Source organism: Callospermophilus lateralis, chromosome 6 (assembly GCF_048772815.1).
Source record: "Callospermophilus lateralis isolate mCalLat2 chromosome 6, mCalLat2.hap1, whole genome shotgun sequence".
Classification (NCBI taxonomy): domain Eukaryota; kingdom Metazoa; phylum Chordata; class Mammalia; order Rodentia; family Sciuridae; genus Callospermophilus; species Callospermophilus lateralis.
The window spans coordinates 46,899,985-46,914,948 of record NC_135310.1 but is presented as its reverse complement, the minus strand read 5'-3'; the positions used below and the strand labels follow the sequence as shown (position 1 = coordinate 46,914,948).

The following is a 14,964-nucleotide window of genomic DNA, read 5'->3' as shown; positions in this document are numbered from 1 at the left end:
GAATAGGAGAAACAAGGGGAGACATATGTAGGATAATAACTGGGGAGTCGGAAAGTATTTGAAAAAGCTGTGTCTCCCAAGGTCATTTATTTCTAGTTTGGTAAACCCATAAGTCAAAGTTTCATATTTTTCATACACTTAATAATAATAAAAATGATCTTGTTAGTTTAGTGTAGAGCCAAAATTAGAAGAGCCAGCATGAACTTGTTTGTGTTGGTTTTTCTGTGGAGCCAGGTCTGTCTAGTTTCTATGGCTGAATAGAAACTGGCACTGACCCAGCAGCAGCAGATCAGTCCCAGGCAGAGCCTTCCATCACAGGATCCTAACCAGGCCACTGCCTACAGCACACCCAGCACTGACCAGCAGCCTCTTGTAGCTCTTGCTCTCCTAGACACATAGTATGGTCCTCAACCCTCTAAGAAGTACAGGGATATGAGAGATGTGTTTTCATTACTGAGCACTTCTCCTTCCCACCCCAGGACATGTAGCAGTTGGCTACTTCCCTTCCAAGACTCCTGCCAAAAGGTCTACCCCAAGATCCACATGTAAATTGGGGACTCAACAGACCAAAGATTTCCCTTTCAATTATTCTTCACTAGAGCAGCCACACATTTAATTTATGACTCACTCTTTTTTTTTTTTTAAACCCAGGGGTGTTTACCACTGAGCTAATCCCCATTTCTTTTTACTTTTTTAATTTTGAGAAAGGGTTTTGGTAAGTTGCTGAGGCTGGTCTTGAACTTGCAAGCCTCCTGCCTCAGCCTCACAAGTAGCTGGGATTATAAGTGTGAACCACCATGCATGACTTGATTCACTCTTTCAATTGTCATTTTACTTTATTTATTCACTGACGGGTCTTTATACCACTCTGGTATCTAGTATTTCCAAATTGGCAATCTGTTTCCATATCAAACAGAATCGGGCTATGTATTAATCACCGATAGATGTGCCAGTTGATTTATCTTTGTATGTGCATCGTATATTACACACTTTCCTGAAGGCAAAAACAAGGGGGCAGGGAAGGAACATCTTGTTTTACATTGCAAAGAATGTTTAAGAAGGTTATTATAAACTTAATTAAAAGTCTATTTTTTTCCAGCCACAATTACCTTGTTAAAGTTATGGAATTCCATATGGAATTTCTTCCCAGCAGCTCTTAAGCCCACATTTACCAGCCAAGGCTGCATAACCTTGAAAATAACCAGTCACTGCCATTTATTGCTGTGCTTACCCATGGTTGCATTGATTTCTAAAGCATCTGTTAAGTTTGCAGATTCCTAGACTTTACCCTCATAGATGTTTTCTACTGGAGTTAAAAATATGGGAAAGTGCACAATGGCACATACCTATAACCCAGTTACCCAGGAGTCTGAAGCAAGAGGATTGTAAGTTTGAAGCCAGCTTGGGCACACTAGTAAGACCCTGTCTTAAAATTAAAAATTAGTAATAGTTAATAAAAAGGACAAGGGATGTAACTCAGTGGTTCAATCCCCTGATTTGGGTGGTGGGGAAACAGAGACAGAGAGAGAGAGAGAAGGAGGGAAGGAGAGAGAATTTAATTAGATTGATGCCTTTTTAAAATTTATTTCTTTATTTTACAGTACTGGAAATTGAATTCAGGGCCTCGTCTGTGCTCTAGCACTGAGCTCTATCCCCAGGTATTTTTTAAAAGAATAAATTGAATGATAACTAAAAAGGAAATTGGTATCATGCCTACATATTCATCATATATGTGAAATGCTTCAGCATTAAAAGTCATTTATATTAGTGAACTTTTTTCCCCTGGAATAAAATGATGAGTTGGGGAAGGAAAGACCAAGCACCTCACACCATGGCTCAAGGACAATATTATTGTTAAAATTCTGAGAATACATTGTCTTTTGGGACTCCATTTGATCTGAGTATACTTTGGAAGAAGCATACCATTTGGAAATGCAATAATGCTAACAGTTGATACTTGTTCCTGAACTGAGAAAAACAATTTAAAGGAGGAAAAGTTTATTTTGGCTCATGGTTTCAGAGGTTTTAGGCCATATTCTGTTGGCTCAGTGCACTCCCTCCAACTAGACCCAATTCCTACAGTTTCCACCACCTCCCAATAAAGCCACCAAATTATGAATCCATCAGTAGATTAGCCCACTGATTAGACCAGAACCTATAATCCAATCACCTTCCCAAATTGCTGCATTTGGGGACCATGCTCTTCACACATGAGCCCTTGGGGTACATTTCATATCCAAACCATAACACTTAGAATAATGCTTAGAAATTTCTAATAAATCTATAAATATCCTTAACATCATTTCTGTTGTGCCTCCTTAAGCAGTTCAGGAACAAGTTTCAACTGTTAGCATTATTGCATTTCCAAATGGTATGCTTCTTTCAGTGGTAGATTTAGATCAAATAGAGAACCAACAGGCAATGTGTTCTTAGAATTTTAACAATGGCATTGTCCTTGAGCCATGGTGTGAGGTGCTTGGTCTTTCCTTCCCCTACTCATCAATAGATAGACTTGGGGGCTGGAAAGCATTGCCCTTCATTCACTGTGGTGCTTAAGATGCCAACAATGATAATGTTCCATCAGGCTCCTCTCCTTCTGTCCAGAAAAACAAGTGTTCATTATTGAAATGCAAGTTCAGAAGGCATCAGGTCAGCAGTAGGGGCACACATAGTGGTGTGTGTTGCACTTTGGGTGATAAGGAGGTTTCAGTGTAAGTTTGTGTGGCCCAAAGGTGCATTGTGATCAGGAAGATGTTCCTGGTCAAGACTGTATAAACATGTTCAGGGCTACCTGAAGACTCTTCCCCTCTTCCTACTTTCTGCTCAGTTTTGTTGTGGATCTAAAACTGCTCTAAGAATGAAGTCTATTTAAAAAAAATTATACATTAAATTCTTAAAACACTTTTTCAAAAAAGATAAACAAAAGACAGAACACATTTTTTAAATCCAATTCTGCAGTTTTCTTTCTTCCTGGATATATAGATTTTTTTTTTTTACATATATCATTTCTCTTTCTAATCTGACCCTGCCTTCTACTGTATTATCTCTTGAGCTTCCTTGACTCTTCAAGGTAGGTCTAGATCTGTCCTTTTTTCTCAAGTAACTCCAGGAGCTTTTCTCCACTCTGCTTTCCCTTTCCCCCTTTCCTAAGAAAACTCACTGAGTACTCTTTCCCAATCCTTATTCGCCTCTCATGAGTAACAGTTTCTTTTTTCCACTGAATCTTTTTTAAGATATATAAACTGTCATATGCCTGTTTGTAAGAGCTAAGTCTTGAGTTTTTTATTATCCATTAAATCAACAGTTAGTTCTCATTGTTAATAGGTACAAGCACTTATTTAGCAAAAATGACCCAAGTCCAACATCAAGAACCTATAATTCACAGAAGCATATATCATAAACAGTCTCCTTTAAGGTGCACTTGCCAGGAAATAAGGTCAAACCAAGCCTACCATACCAAGTAGCTGATGTAAACAAGTCAATAAAAGTTCAGCTTAAATGAGTTTCCCTTCCTAGTTCACTTTATTCCCCTCTGAGGATTGCCCATGTTCTCCTCTGCCAACCACTGCTGTTTTTAGTCAAGCAAGAAAAAGAAAGCTGCCCTTAAAAAATTGCCCTCTTCCTCACATATCATAGTTGATATATTTATAAATGTACTTGGAAAAATGACTTTCAAACCATGTGATTATTTTACTTGTTTAGGTTTAAGTCCATTGAAGTCTTTAGTTTATTAAAATTCAACTTAGATGTTTAATGCCAAAAATAAAATGAAAATTTTGTCTGTCTTTAATGATGTGCCAAATACCACATTAATTAAATAGCAACCATATTGACATGCCAGCTGTCTAAAAGCTAGGTTTAACTCCTAGTTGGAAGTTAAAGAGTTTGTACAGTCTTATTATCAGCCTTCCAAGTCACCTCCTTTACAATGAATTGTATCCCGATCAAATTATTTTAAGCAACACACAGAAATTCTCATTTACGGTAGCATTTTCTGACCTTTTTTTCACAAAGACCTATCGAAATGGAAAATGCAGCAAAGCAAACATTGTCTGAAGAGTGGTAATGTTAACATAAGGCTCATTCTTTCCCAGTTTCTCCAGACTTATGTGCAGATAAAATGCAGGCTGTCATGTGCCTGTATCTCAGAACATACAGCATATTCTGAGGGCTACATTTGGTTGAGGGAATGACCACACAGTATATTCAGAGAGCAGCCCCTTAGTGGAGACAAGCCTCCCCCAAATCTTGCCTTTTCTGAAACACTGAGAGAGCTTTCAGTCCTCACTGAGTGTTCCTATCCTCTTTGCTTGAGAAAGGAGAAATAAGAATGTCTTTGCAGTTAACAAATTAAGCAGCCTAGACTGCACAAAACTTTTGTTGAATCGTTTTTCAAACGAATGCTGTACAAGATAAGTGCACCTATCCAGAACTGGGGGTCATTCTATCAGGTACCCTGATTAAATTTCCTTTTGTATTGTTAAAATGAAAAGAAATGGGGGCGGGGATGAAAACCTTTCTTGTTTTAAAACATCAGGACTTTCTGTCACCATTTGTAATGTTCAGAATTTATCCTGATTCATCATGATGCTTGTCTGTCTGCTCCCTTTTGGGGGAAGTGAAAACTTTCTCTACCATCTAATAATAAATGCCACTGTTGTATAAAATTTCATGCCATCTATCTTTAGAGCAATCTTAGAGGGAATTCTGTATGAATTAAATAGAAATGCATTGGAAATACAATATGTGTTGTTGTTCCAAAGCTGTGGCACAAGAAAGCACTCTCTAGTGGATTTTTCACTCAATCTTATGGTTCCATGTCCTTTTAAGTGGTACAAAAACAATAGCAACAACAATGAAACCAACAGAATGACTGCTGCAAGATAGGTACTGTGATAAGTGCTTTTCAGGCTTTATCTTACTTGATCTTTATAACCTCTTTATAACCTCCTACACAGTAGGGGCCCTTGATTGACAAGGAAGCTTGGACCTGGAAAACTTAAGAAAATTTTCCATGGTTATAGCTAGAGAGGAATAAAGCTATGATTCCAGTTTGGTGGTGGGAATGAGCTCCCATTCTTAATCTCTCTACCTCCATCTGCAAGAAGAGAGGCAGGCTCATACCTGAGACCATGCAAAGTTTCATACTTGACCTGAAAAGACACACGTAGAGTTTTGAAAGTAAAAGTCATTTACAAAATATTTGAAGTGATCTTATAATGTTGGTAATGAACCCATTTAATGTACTAAAGTTCCTGATAAAGGGTGAATCTCTTGAATATAGAATTTCAGGAAGCAAATTTGGGGTTAAGTAGGCTTTCTGAGTTAATGATCTTCTTTCCTGATCATTTTATTTGACAAATTCATGAATCAAAGAATTAGGCACATTTCTTTGGGGAAAACTGAATTAATTATTTCAAGTTAATTAAGTGAAGCTATTTCAAGCTGAGTCTAGTACATAAATCCATCTGATGAAGTGTCATCATTTGGTTGGAATGTGAAAAATAAAGGAGTTGGGGGTCAGGGCAAGGACTGCTATAGAAAGAAAATCAGACCTTTAGTCTTAGCAACCTTGTTCCTGCAGAAAGCAAAAAAGTGAACAAACAGTGTGGCAGGGACTTTTGCTACAGAGATACCTTTTTTTCTGTGTCATATTGCAAGACTGCCTTTCCTATTATTGAACCACCATTTATAGCTATTTTTTTTTAGCTCTTTATTTTAGCCTCACAACCTACTGGGTCATTTTCCTATTCTCCTTTCTTCCAGCCCCCAATGAATTTTTCTCTTTTTATCAGTTGTTATTTCTTCCAGAATTGAGCATAAACAATACAGTAGGAAATAAAATTGATCCCTTTCTCCCATGGATACAGGAAGTGGTCAAGACTGGGATAGTAGCTATTGACTGAAATGAGCCTTGACACTCTATAAGTGTGTTGTATTGCTTTTGTGTGTCTGTGCCTCTGTTTCTCCTGTGAGACTCTTAAGGCCTTGGTGGTCAAGACCAGCCATATTTTTCATTTCTCTTTCCTCAGAATATAATTCAATATTTGATACAGAGAAGGCATTGCAAGAAACTATTCATTGAATGAAGGAGTGAAACAAGAAAAATGAAAACACTCATCTTGTTCCCTTAGCTTCCCTAGTGACTACTCAAGTACTTCCAGTATAACTGCTCGAGAAAGTCCCAAAGTTGTAATTTTTCAAGAATATGTGAATTCTTGGGATTTTATAAACCAATTACTCCCCCCACACACACACACACACAAACAGACACAGACACACACAAACTCCATGAATTGTCAAGCAAGCAGTTTCGGATAAAGAATGCTATCTGGACAACCCTATTTGTTTTGCTTTTTGATTAGCAGGGCAGGGATGGAATGTTGTACTGTTTCTTCCTGTCAAAGAATAATCTAATCTTGCAAAAAAAAAAGATAGTTACCAAAGTCAATAGTTGTTCCTACTGAAAAGACAGATAATGTCTGCATTGGATTATGGTGAAACCAGAGTTCCCTGATGCAGCTGTCAGTGAGGGGTTCCTTGTTTATGGCTTCATTACAACCCTAAACAGAATATCTGTATTTCATTTGGGTTTAATGAGGCCACAAATAAGCAAGTCTTTATTGAGTGATGCTGGGGATTTTTTTGCTTTTAACTTGATGTATTTTAATTTGTGCTTAACTAGCTCTCCCAACATACCAGGTACTTAGATTGGCACTTTAGAGACAATTAGCTAAGTGTTCCTCTTATTAGCCACAGGGTCTAGAAAAAAGATAAGGGGAATCAATAAGACCAAGCTAGTTTAGGAAGAGAAAATTCACTTTTCATCACATGTATTGGCCAGCCCATCAAGCTGCCTGTTCATAAGGAAGCAGCTCCTCCTGCCTCACTGGGCTTCATTAATGTGGCAGTCTTTCTGCTCTGGCTGCTAAATGACCTTGCTGTTGTGTTTTTAGTTTTCAGGACTTTATCTCCTGTCTTTCTTCACCATCCTTATCGGGCTGGTGCTGTACTCCTCCACCTCCACCTACATAGCCCAGGACCCCCGAGTGTACAAGCAGTTCCGCAATCCTTCAGGACCTGTTGTGGACTTACCAACCACAGCTCAGGTGGAGCCTTCAGTCACCTACACCAGCCTGGGCCAGGAGACAGAAGAGGAGCCCCACGTTCGTGTGGCCTAGCGGGAGGTCCACCCTGCCCGCTGAAGACAGATCAGTGGCCATGTGTTTGCCCATCATCTCTGTATTGTACATAGAGAAAGGTATTTATTAGGTGCAGTTTACATAGGTGGACTGCAAGGTAGCAAATCCTCCAAAAGCTTGTAAAAGGAACAAGCTGGAAATCACTGGAGACACAGGCTCCCATCCACCTGACTTGGAGAGATGCCTAGCTAGTGTGTATCCTGATCACAACCCCCCCTGCATTAATTATTGTGAATATTTTTGAATCAAAAACAAGTATTATTGTTATTATGATTTGTATTATTATTGTTACTGTTATTACACTGACTTTCAGAGGAGGTTTTGTACTCCCAATAGGAACTATTGCCAGACCCACATGTAGTCAACATAAATCCCACTTTTCTATGGCAAGCCACTTTTTAAGAATCATACTTTATTTTTTGCACAGACTCTATGAGTGATGCATGCCACAGGAGCTCCACCCCTGAGAAGTTTCCTTATCCTAGGGACCTGGTGGCTAATGGTTTCCTCTGTTACCTGTTGGATTGCCTGCTCAATAAGTATTTTGTGCTGTGACCCTTGTGGGGAGGGGCAACTGACCATATAATTCTCTATTCTAGGAATAGATATAAAACAAACATTTTAGCCTTTTTATATTTCAATCTCTGATTACTCCAGGCCATGCCTTTCTGTTGTGCCATGCGATTCTGCTGATCAAGTCCCCATAATAACAGGACAAGGACTGTTCCACTTCTGTGGCTTTCGAGAAACCCCAGAAATAATAGCATTTGTGTTTAGGGTTAGATATGTTTTTTTAAAACCTTTCATCCTCTCCCTATATCCTTGCTTCAGGATAACAATAAATAAATCTAGGGGAAAAACAATTTTTCCCCTAGATTTCCCTACTAATAACGTGGAAATTATTCAAGGCACTGGAAAAAGCCATGGTCCTCTGCCCTCCTAATTATATGGAAGCCTTTTTGAAGTACACCAACATGGAAATTATCTTTGCTGTGGAGTATCATTGGTTATGCCACCTCCTAAAGTCAAGGTGCTGATGTGGAGCAATCTCTAATAATGGCTCAATTGCTCTGGTCACTTCATAGTGGTAATGATGTCACCATTGAAAAAGTCTGGCATTATGGTCATATTTGGCATCCATCCAATGACAGGCTATATTGACACACATTCTTATGGATATAGAGAATATTACAGTGTCCTGATAAGGCTTTGAGTGATATGTCACTAGTCTAACCTGTTGCCCATAAAATAGCCCTTTCTGCCAAACACAGGAAATGAAGAACCTTTTTGCCAAACACAGGAAATGAAGAACCCTTTAACTTAGAATAGATTCTGTGTGGCAGAATGTGAAGTACTCTTTGAATTTGGCTAACCTAAATACCGTTAAAAAAAAATCTTCAATGGAATATCAGGATTTATATAAATGTTTATGAAAATTTGGCAATTCAAATAAATACATCCTAATCAAGCAAAGCAAAACACCAGTGGGGTATCCATAGAGGACAGAGTAGAGCCTGAACAAGACCTAAATATGGCAAACTTATCTCCTGCTCCTGCTAGCACTCCTGTGGCCATTTTACCTGACTTATACACAGTGTGGATGGTCCTGTCTCGGGAGATGGGAAAAAAAAAATGATCTTCTCTAATGTGTAGATTTCAGGGTCAGTTCAGCTCCCTTAAAAACATGTTTCATTTTCTGTGGGGGGAAAAAGGTAAATGTTAAGGTTACATCAAATCAAAGCACCCTTGTCAACATCTGCTCTCTGCTACCTTTTAAACCAATTAAATACCTTTCTCTGAATATTTTGTCCATTCAGATCTGAAGACCTTTAAAGACTGTGGTTTTATTTTGGTGTTTACATTCCTTTGGTTTGCATAATTTGCTTGATTTATTGCATTTTTAGTATTTATTTTAAGCCAAATGTTTTTGTCTCTTCAATTCATTCTTATGACACTAATTTGTAGACACTTAGTAGTCTTATGAAAAGCAAGTGGCTGAAACTATTTCCAAGTCTACTCAGTGGACTGGAATTATTTTTTAATTTAAATTTCCGAAATGTTTGCAATCAACTGATGGTTAAAGGTCAACACATGAGTTATTTTATAGGATATTTTAATTGACTCCATTGAATGGAAACCAAGTGTGAAGGTCAAGATGAATTCACTGTATACCTTTATCATTCAGTGTCCTTGTAATCAGACTTCCATGTCACTGGGTTACCTCACTGTGTTGGTTTGTCTCCATTTAGAAAGGCTGGTAACACATTGAATTGTCTAAGATCATAAGCTCCAGACTGACCCTTAAGGGGGAAAAAAAAAAAGTAAAGAACAAATTCTTTTTTTGTGTGAAAACATTGGTCCTTGGGGAGTGGGGTGGGATATGGGAATAGGGCGATATTAACTCTAGCCGTTTAGTTTCTGAGATTTCATAACCTCAGTAGACACCAGCAAAACTTTCAGCTTTTCAATCCATCACCACTCTCTCCTCAACAAAGAAACTTTAGCAACTTGTATAAAATTTGATTAAGAGCAAACCACAGCTCTCCTAAACCCTGCCAGAGATGAGTAGTGGTTCTCATTCCTCAATGAAAACTTGCACTGGGGACCGAAATTGCCTTGGTCACACCTTCCCACGGCTCCAAACTCTGAAACACACACATCAAGGGAGACCAAGCAATGGAAAAATTTGCACCACTGAAAATTTGTCTCATGAAAATGTTTCAATGTTTAGTTTAGATATTGCTAACTTGTGCTATTAACCTTTTGACAAGCGTGTAGTATTATTTGTTTTGGGTTTATTTTTATTTGTAACCATCTAGTAGTCCCCAGCTAGCTGCCAGTACAGATTTTACCCCATGGGTAGGATTCTATTGTTAAGCCACATAACAAAGCACACTAATCCTGACACTGCAGATGAAAAATACGAACCAAAAAGGAAATTTACACTGATGAGTTGAACAAACTGTCCATTTTTGATATTTGCATGCACCCCTATGGACTGGCTGTGGCAATGTAATGCCTGTATAATGTTTTCAAATAAAAATAAATGCTTTATGAAAGCACTGAGTTCTTGGTTTTCTTGTGTTTGTCTGCACTATGACAACCATGGAAGCAGCTCCTCTGGGATGCTAGAAATAGCAACCAAAGTAGATAGCTGGGAACAAGTCAAAATAAAAACCAGAAAGAAAATATTTCCAAATTAGGAAGGGCACACTTGGTTTCAGAACTATAGGTTCGAAAGCCAAATTAAACACATTTGTAATTTGCAAAGTTAATTATTTAGCAGGGTACTTAATAAAACTCTAAGGCTACAACCTCTAAACCCATGTTTAAAACACATGTAGGACAATATAAATTTACCCCTGAGAAACAGTTTCTCATAAAGAAGAAAGTTCTGCATACCCTTGGTACAACAGCAGACCCACAGATCAGCACTCTTCCAGAGAAGGACATTTATAAAGCAGGGACTGCCCACAGTTCTGCTCAGAACCTGCAGAGTCTTGTAAACATCACTCCGCCACTAACTGCTGTCACCCTACAACCCTGAAAGTACCAGGAGTAGATGGTAAATACATTCACATTTTCTTGTCATTTGCATTCATAATCAGTCTCTCAAAATTAAATGAGCCAAGGTGACTATGTGTCTGAGACATATATTTAAACTATTTTTTAAAAGCATTCATTTTTCAGGAAAAAAAAACTAATAACCACAAACCAAGTGCTTTTAAAGTACTATGTAAAGTGCTCTTCATTCAAGATCCATCATGATCTGCTTTAATAAATAGTTAGAACATGTACTTCACACAATTTACTTAAAAATATGATTCACTCTTTAAAAAGGATTTTTCCTTCAGAAATATAAATTTAAGTACTGTTTAATTCTGCTTAGTAAGCTCTTTGATGGAAGATGAAATATGGTTGATTTCAGTCCAGTCTATGTCCAAATGTCCAGCAATTCCAAAAGATTTGGGTCCAGTTAGCATATACAATAAATGTACATGTCATGTTCCATTCATTTCCCCAATGAATTTTAATTAAGAGAAAGAACTGAGTTTCTTAGTACTTGAAAGCTCTTGCAATGGTAAGATAAGGAAGCACTTGAATGATTTTCATAACTCTTAGCATGAGAGAAAATAGAAAAAGACATAATAGTAGGTAGAAAGGGTGTAATTTATTATCTTGTCTTCATGTTCCCCAGGAAAACAAATTTACTGTATGAAATTACAGGATTTGAAATCAAACCCAGCGTTCCTATTTTCAGTGCCCAGCAAAACGTGCAGATGGAAGCACTCAGACATCTTATTTTAATGAAGTCTATCTTTTAATCCATAAGTTCCAAGGACAAGGATAAGAAATTCTATGACAAAAATCTTGTTTATTTGTTTGTTTGTTTTCCTACTATTTTTGAGGACTTTGTTTCTGCAAAATTCCTGTTCTTGGAAAGGAATAAATCACTGTGTTGACCAAAATGTACGCTTCTCAAGAATTGTTTTAAATCATTTAAAAGCAATGTTTGGTCCTTCAGGTTCAGGCCTGGGGTGCAAAGTAACAAAAGTTATCTTTTTATTTGCAAATAGTGTTTTCAACTTATACCTTCTTAATTATTTACACAATCTATTTCCTCTCTTTTTTCTTTCATTTCTTCTTCTCCCCACACACTTCCCCTTTCCCCCTTTCTTCTTCATGAAAGCATAAATAGAAGGCTCACTATGTGCTACCTAGGCAGGGCCTCTGACCCTCATTCTCTGTGTGGTCAAAACTGTTTAATTCTAAAACATAATAAAGCCTGACCCCTCCCAGGTGACCTTTGATCAGCACCTGAAAGCCGTTGTGCATCACTTTTCAGACAGCCTCCAAACACTACTGCAACCTGCTTAACAAGGAAAACTAATGATCAGAGGGAGGAGATCTCTGGGAATAGGCGCTTAGATTATGGCCTTCCATCTGGATGGCCAAAGGGTTGGTATAGATAAGATAAACATCTGTAAAAACATGCAAATGAGCTCCTTCCCCAAGTCTTGGAGTTAGAAGTAGAATTAAACCCACAATGCTTGAAAGATCACATCAGGATAAAGGTGTTACTTTACACAATGAAAAGTAATATTCCTGAACTCATTGTTCCAAACTGATGGTGTAAGCTAAAAAAAAAAAAAAAAAATGTGTCTGGTCACCTAACACATGCAGAGCTACAGTGGGGCATGAAGTAGGCTAAGCATACAATCCATTAAGTGAAAGTGGACACTTTTAACAATTATGCCCAGACAACAGGGAAAGGCCACCCCAGGTGGACCTGAAGGGTGATCACGTGGTTTTAAGAGATAAACTGGTACATCCCTTCCCATGGCAGGTTGGCAACAAAGTGGACAGCCACATCTCCCTGCCACTAAGATGTCACAGTCTGAGGTAGAACAGCAGGATGAAGCTGACCACCTGCTCACAATGGTGGAACTATTGCATTCTTATTCCTGGAGAGCAGCTCTGGCCTTAGCTCCTATCTTACTGTTTAGGGTTCCTGCTTAGAATCATCTGTGGCCAGGGGTGGTGGAGAAGAGAGAGGAGCTACTATGGCAATATCTCAAGCGTCATCACTGCTGTTTCATTGCAATGTGTGAAACAAAAAAGAGCAAAAGAAGGAGACTAAAGAAGGCAGTTTTGCTGGAATTATTCAGAAGTAAATTATGGTGGAAGCCAGCACACCCATGCATTTCAAGAAAGGATGAATGTCAAATAAACGCATGTGTGAATGAATGCATATCCCTCACGGTAGGAAGGAGATTCCTAGGAGCTAAAGAATAGATGCCTTATGGCAGTGGATCTAAACTGTTACTCAGTATTGTTCCAACCATGCCCACTATACCATTTCTATGATTTTGGACTAATAACTTGAAACATGGGACATAAAACCTATTTTTGTGCAAAGTTGGGGTCTCCTCCTTGCCTTCTTGGCTTTATCTTTGTGTCAAGGAGAAATATTTGCATAATACCTGAAGATCTGGCTTGATAAATTTTAAGTAATAGTAATAATTGCAGTTTCACAGATGGTTGGCCCCTTTCCAATTTCACAGCAAACTAGAAAAGGATTAAAAAATCTACTTGTTCTTAAAATGACTACTGTTCTAAATGAAACTTCCAGAGAGAGGGGAAATGGTCTAATCACTGGAATAATCAAAACAGTCTCATTATGGGACTCCCTGTGAGCTTCTGTTTGAATTCTCTAATGTAGTTTTTGGCATTAAATAGGATTTTACAAGTTAAATAGGTCACACATGCATACAAATGGTTGAGTGAATCGCGTAACTGCTTTATGTTTCCAAGATTTTGCCTATCAGGCTGCATTTTAATTAAAAAGAAAATTGTCGGGGATAGAAGACAACTTAATGTGAAGAATTTGGTGTCTGTAGTTGAAGGCTATGATTTCACTTTGCATTCAGTTTTCAATTCATAATTATAACTTCTAGCCAACAAAGAGGTTTGCTTTCATTTAGCCACAAGCTTAGACACAGAATTTGAGAACTAAATGAACCATGGGAGATTGTTGATTGTAATTCTTAAGTGAGGTCATTTTAAGACATGAGACGGTTTAGTTGGAGGAGAGATATTTAGTCATGAGAAGCTATAGCCTTAGTCACCCTGGTAAAATTCTGCAGGTAATACAATAGGACATAATTACTTAGTTAGAAACTGTCCCGTGATCACTAGAAATCAGGATCAGAGAGCTAAATGTAGATCCTTACCATCAAGGGGGCCAAAGCAGCTTTGCTTTGGGAAGATCCCTATTATCAAGCAACTCTTTAGGTGTAACCTCAAAGGGAGAAGAAAGAAAAAGTACAGTGTATCTCCAAGGCAAACTGACTTTGTCTCCCAGATTGAATTTTTTTTTGAGAAAATTTGCATGCAGGAAATTATCCCTCAATTGTTCCTACTCAATGCATAAGTGTAGCAGAGACATTTGCCCATGAGATGCTCCAAACCAGAAGCACTACTAGAGCTGCAATAGTTGATCTGTCCCTGCTGAATCCAGTATTGAGAGCTCACTGCTTTCAAAAGGACATTTCTTATCTCCAGACTTGGCACTAGCAGTCCCTGACTATATGCCCCAATGATCTCTTGGGTCAGCATCCATAGTGAGTCTGAGATCCTTGGAAAACAATTTGGTTGTTGCAGAATGAAGGCTAAACTCGACTCTAAGGTGAAGGAGCACTTATTTGACTCCTGAATATTAGAGCAATATGAACCATTCAGTTAAGCAGCCCCTGTGATATAAGGATATGGGAAAATTAAAATCTTTGAGCAGGAAGTCAAGATCATTGAAGCTTTGAAATTTTCAAAATGAAAGTTGCCCTGCCTGCCCTGAGGAATGCATGTTGCTCTTCAGACTGACAACAGAGCCTCTTTAGAGTGACCTCCTACTTATGGATTAGTGAAGTTGTGTGTTTTTAAAAAAAACTCTACTGAGCAAAAATGTTCATGTCTGGGCTGAATGCATATTTGTTTTATTTATTTATTTTTCTACATTTGTTTTAAAAGATAGAGTAGAATTAAGCTTTTTAAATATCACACTGCATATTTATTAAATAAAAACACTCTAGCTCCTAAATGACAATAATTTTAAATTAAAATCATGGCTTTAAAAAATTAAAAATTACTATTTTTTCCCAATGTTTTTACTTTTCAACACTACCTGATTCCCGCATTAGCAAAACACTGAAATATCTTGTTGCTGCTAGAGTTGGCTCAGGCCATTGGTCATGAAAATGAACCT

At 38.0% G+C, this 14,964-nt stretch overlaps 1 protein-coding gene across 1 annotated transcript in view; it reads left to right on the top strand.

Moving 5' to 3' along the window:
• The window catches only part of Slc35f1 (solute carrier family 35 member F1), a 374,177-nt gene extending 366,996 nt beyond the window's left edge, over window positions 1–7,181 (top strand). The window contains exon 8 of the mRNA XM_076859791.2: window positions 6,957–7,181. Within this exon, the coding sequence (XP_076715906.1) occupies window positions 6,957–7,181 (225 nt within the window). The remainder of the gene's footprint in view (window positions 1–6,956) is intronic.
• The last annotated feature ends 7,783 nt before the right edge of the window (window positions 7,182–14,964 follow it).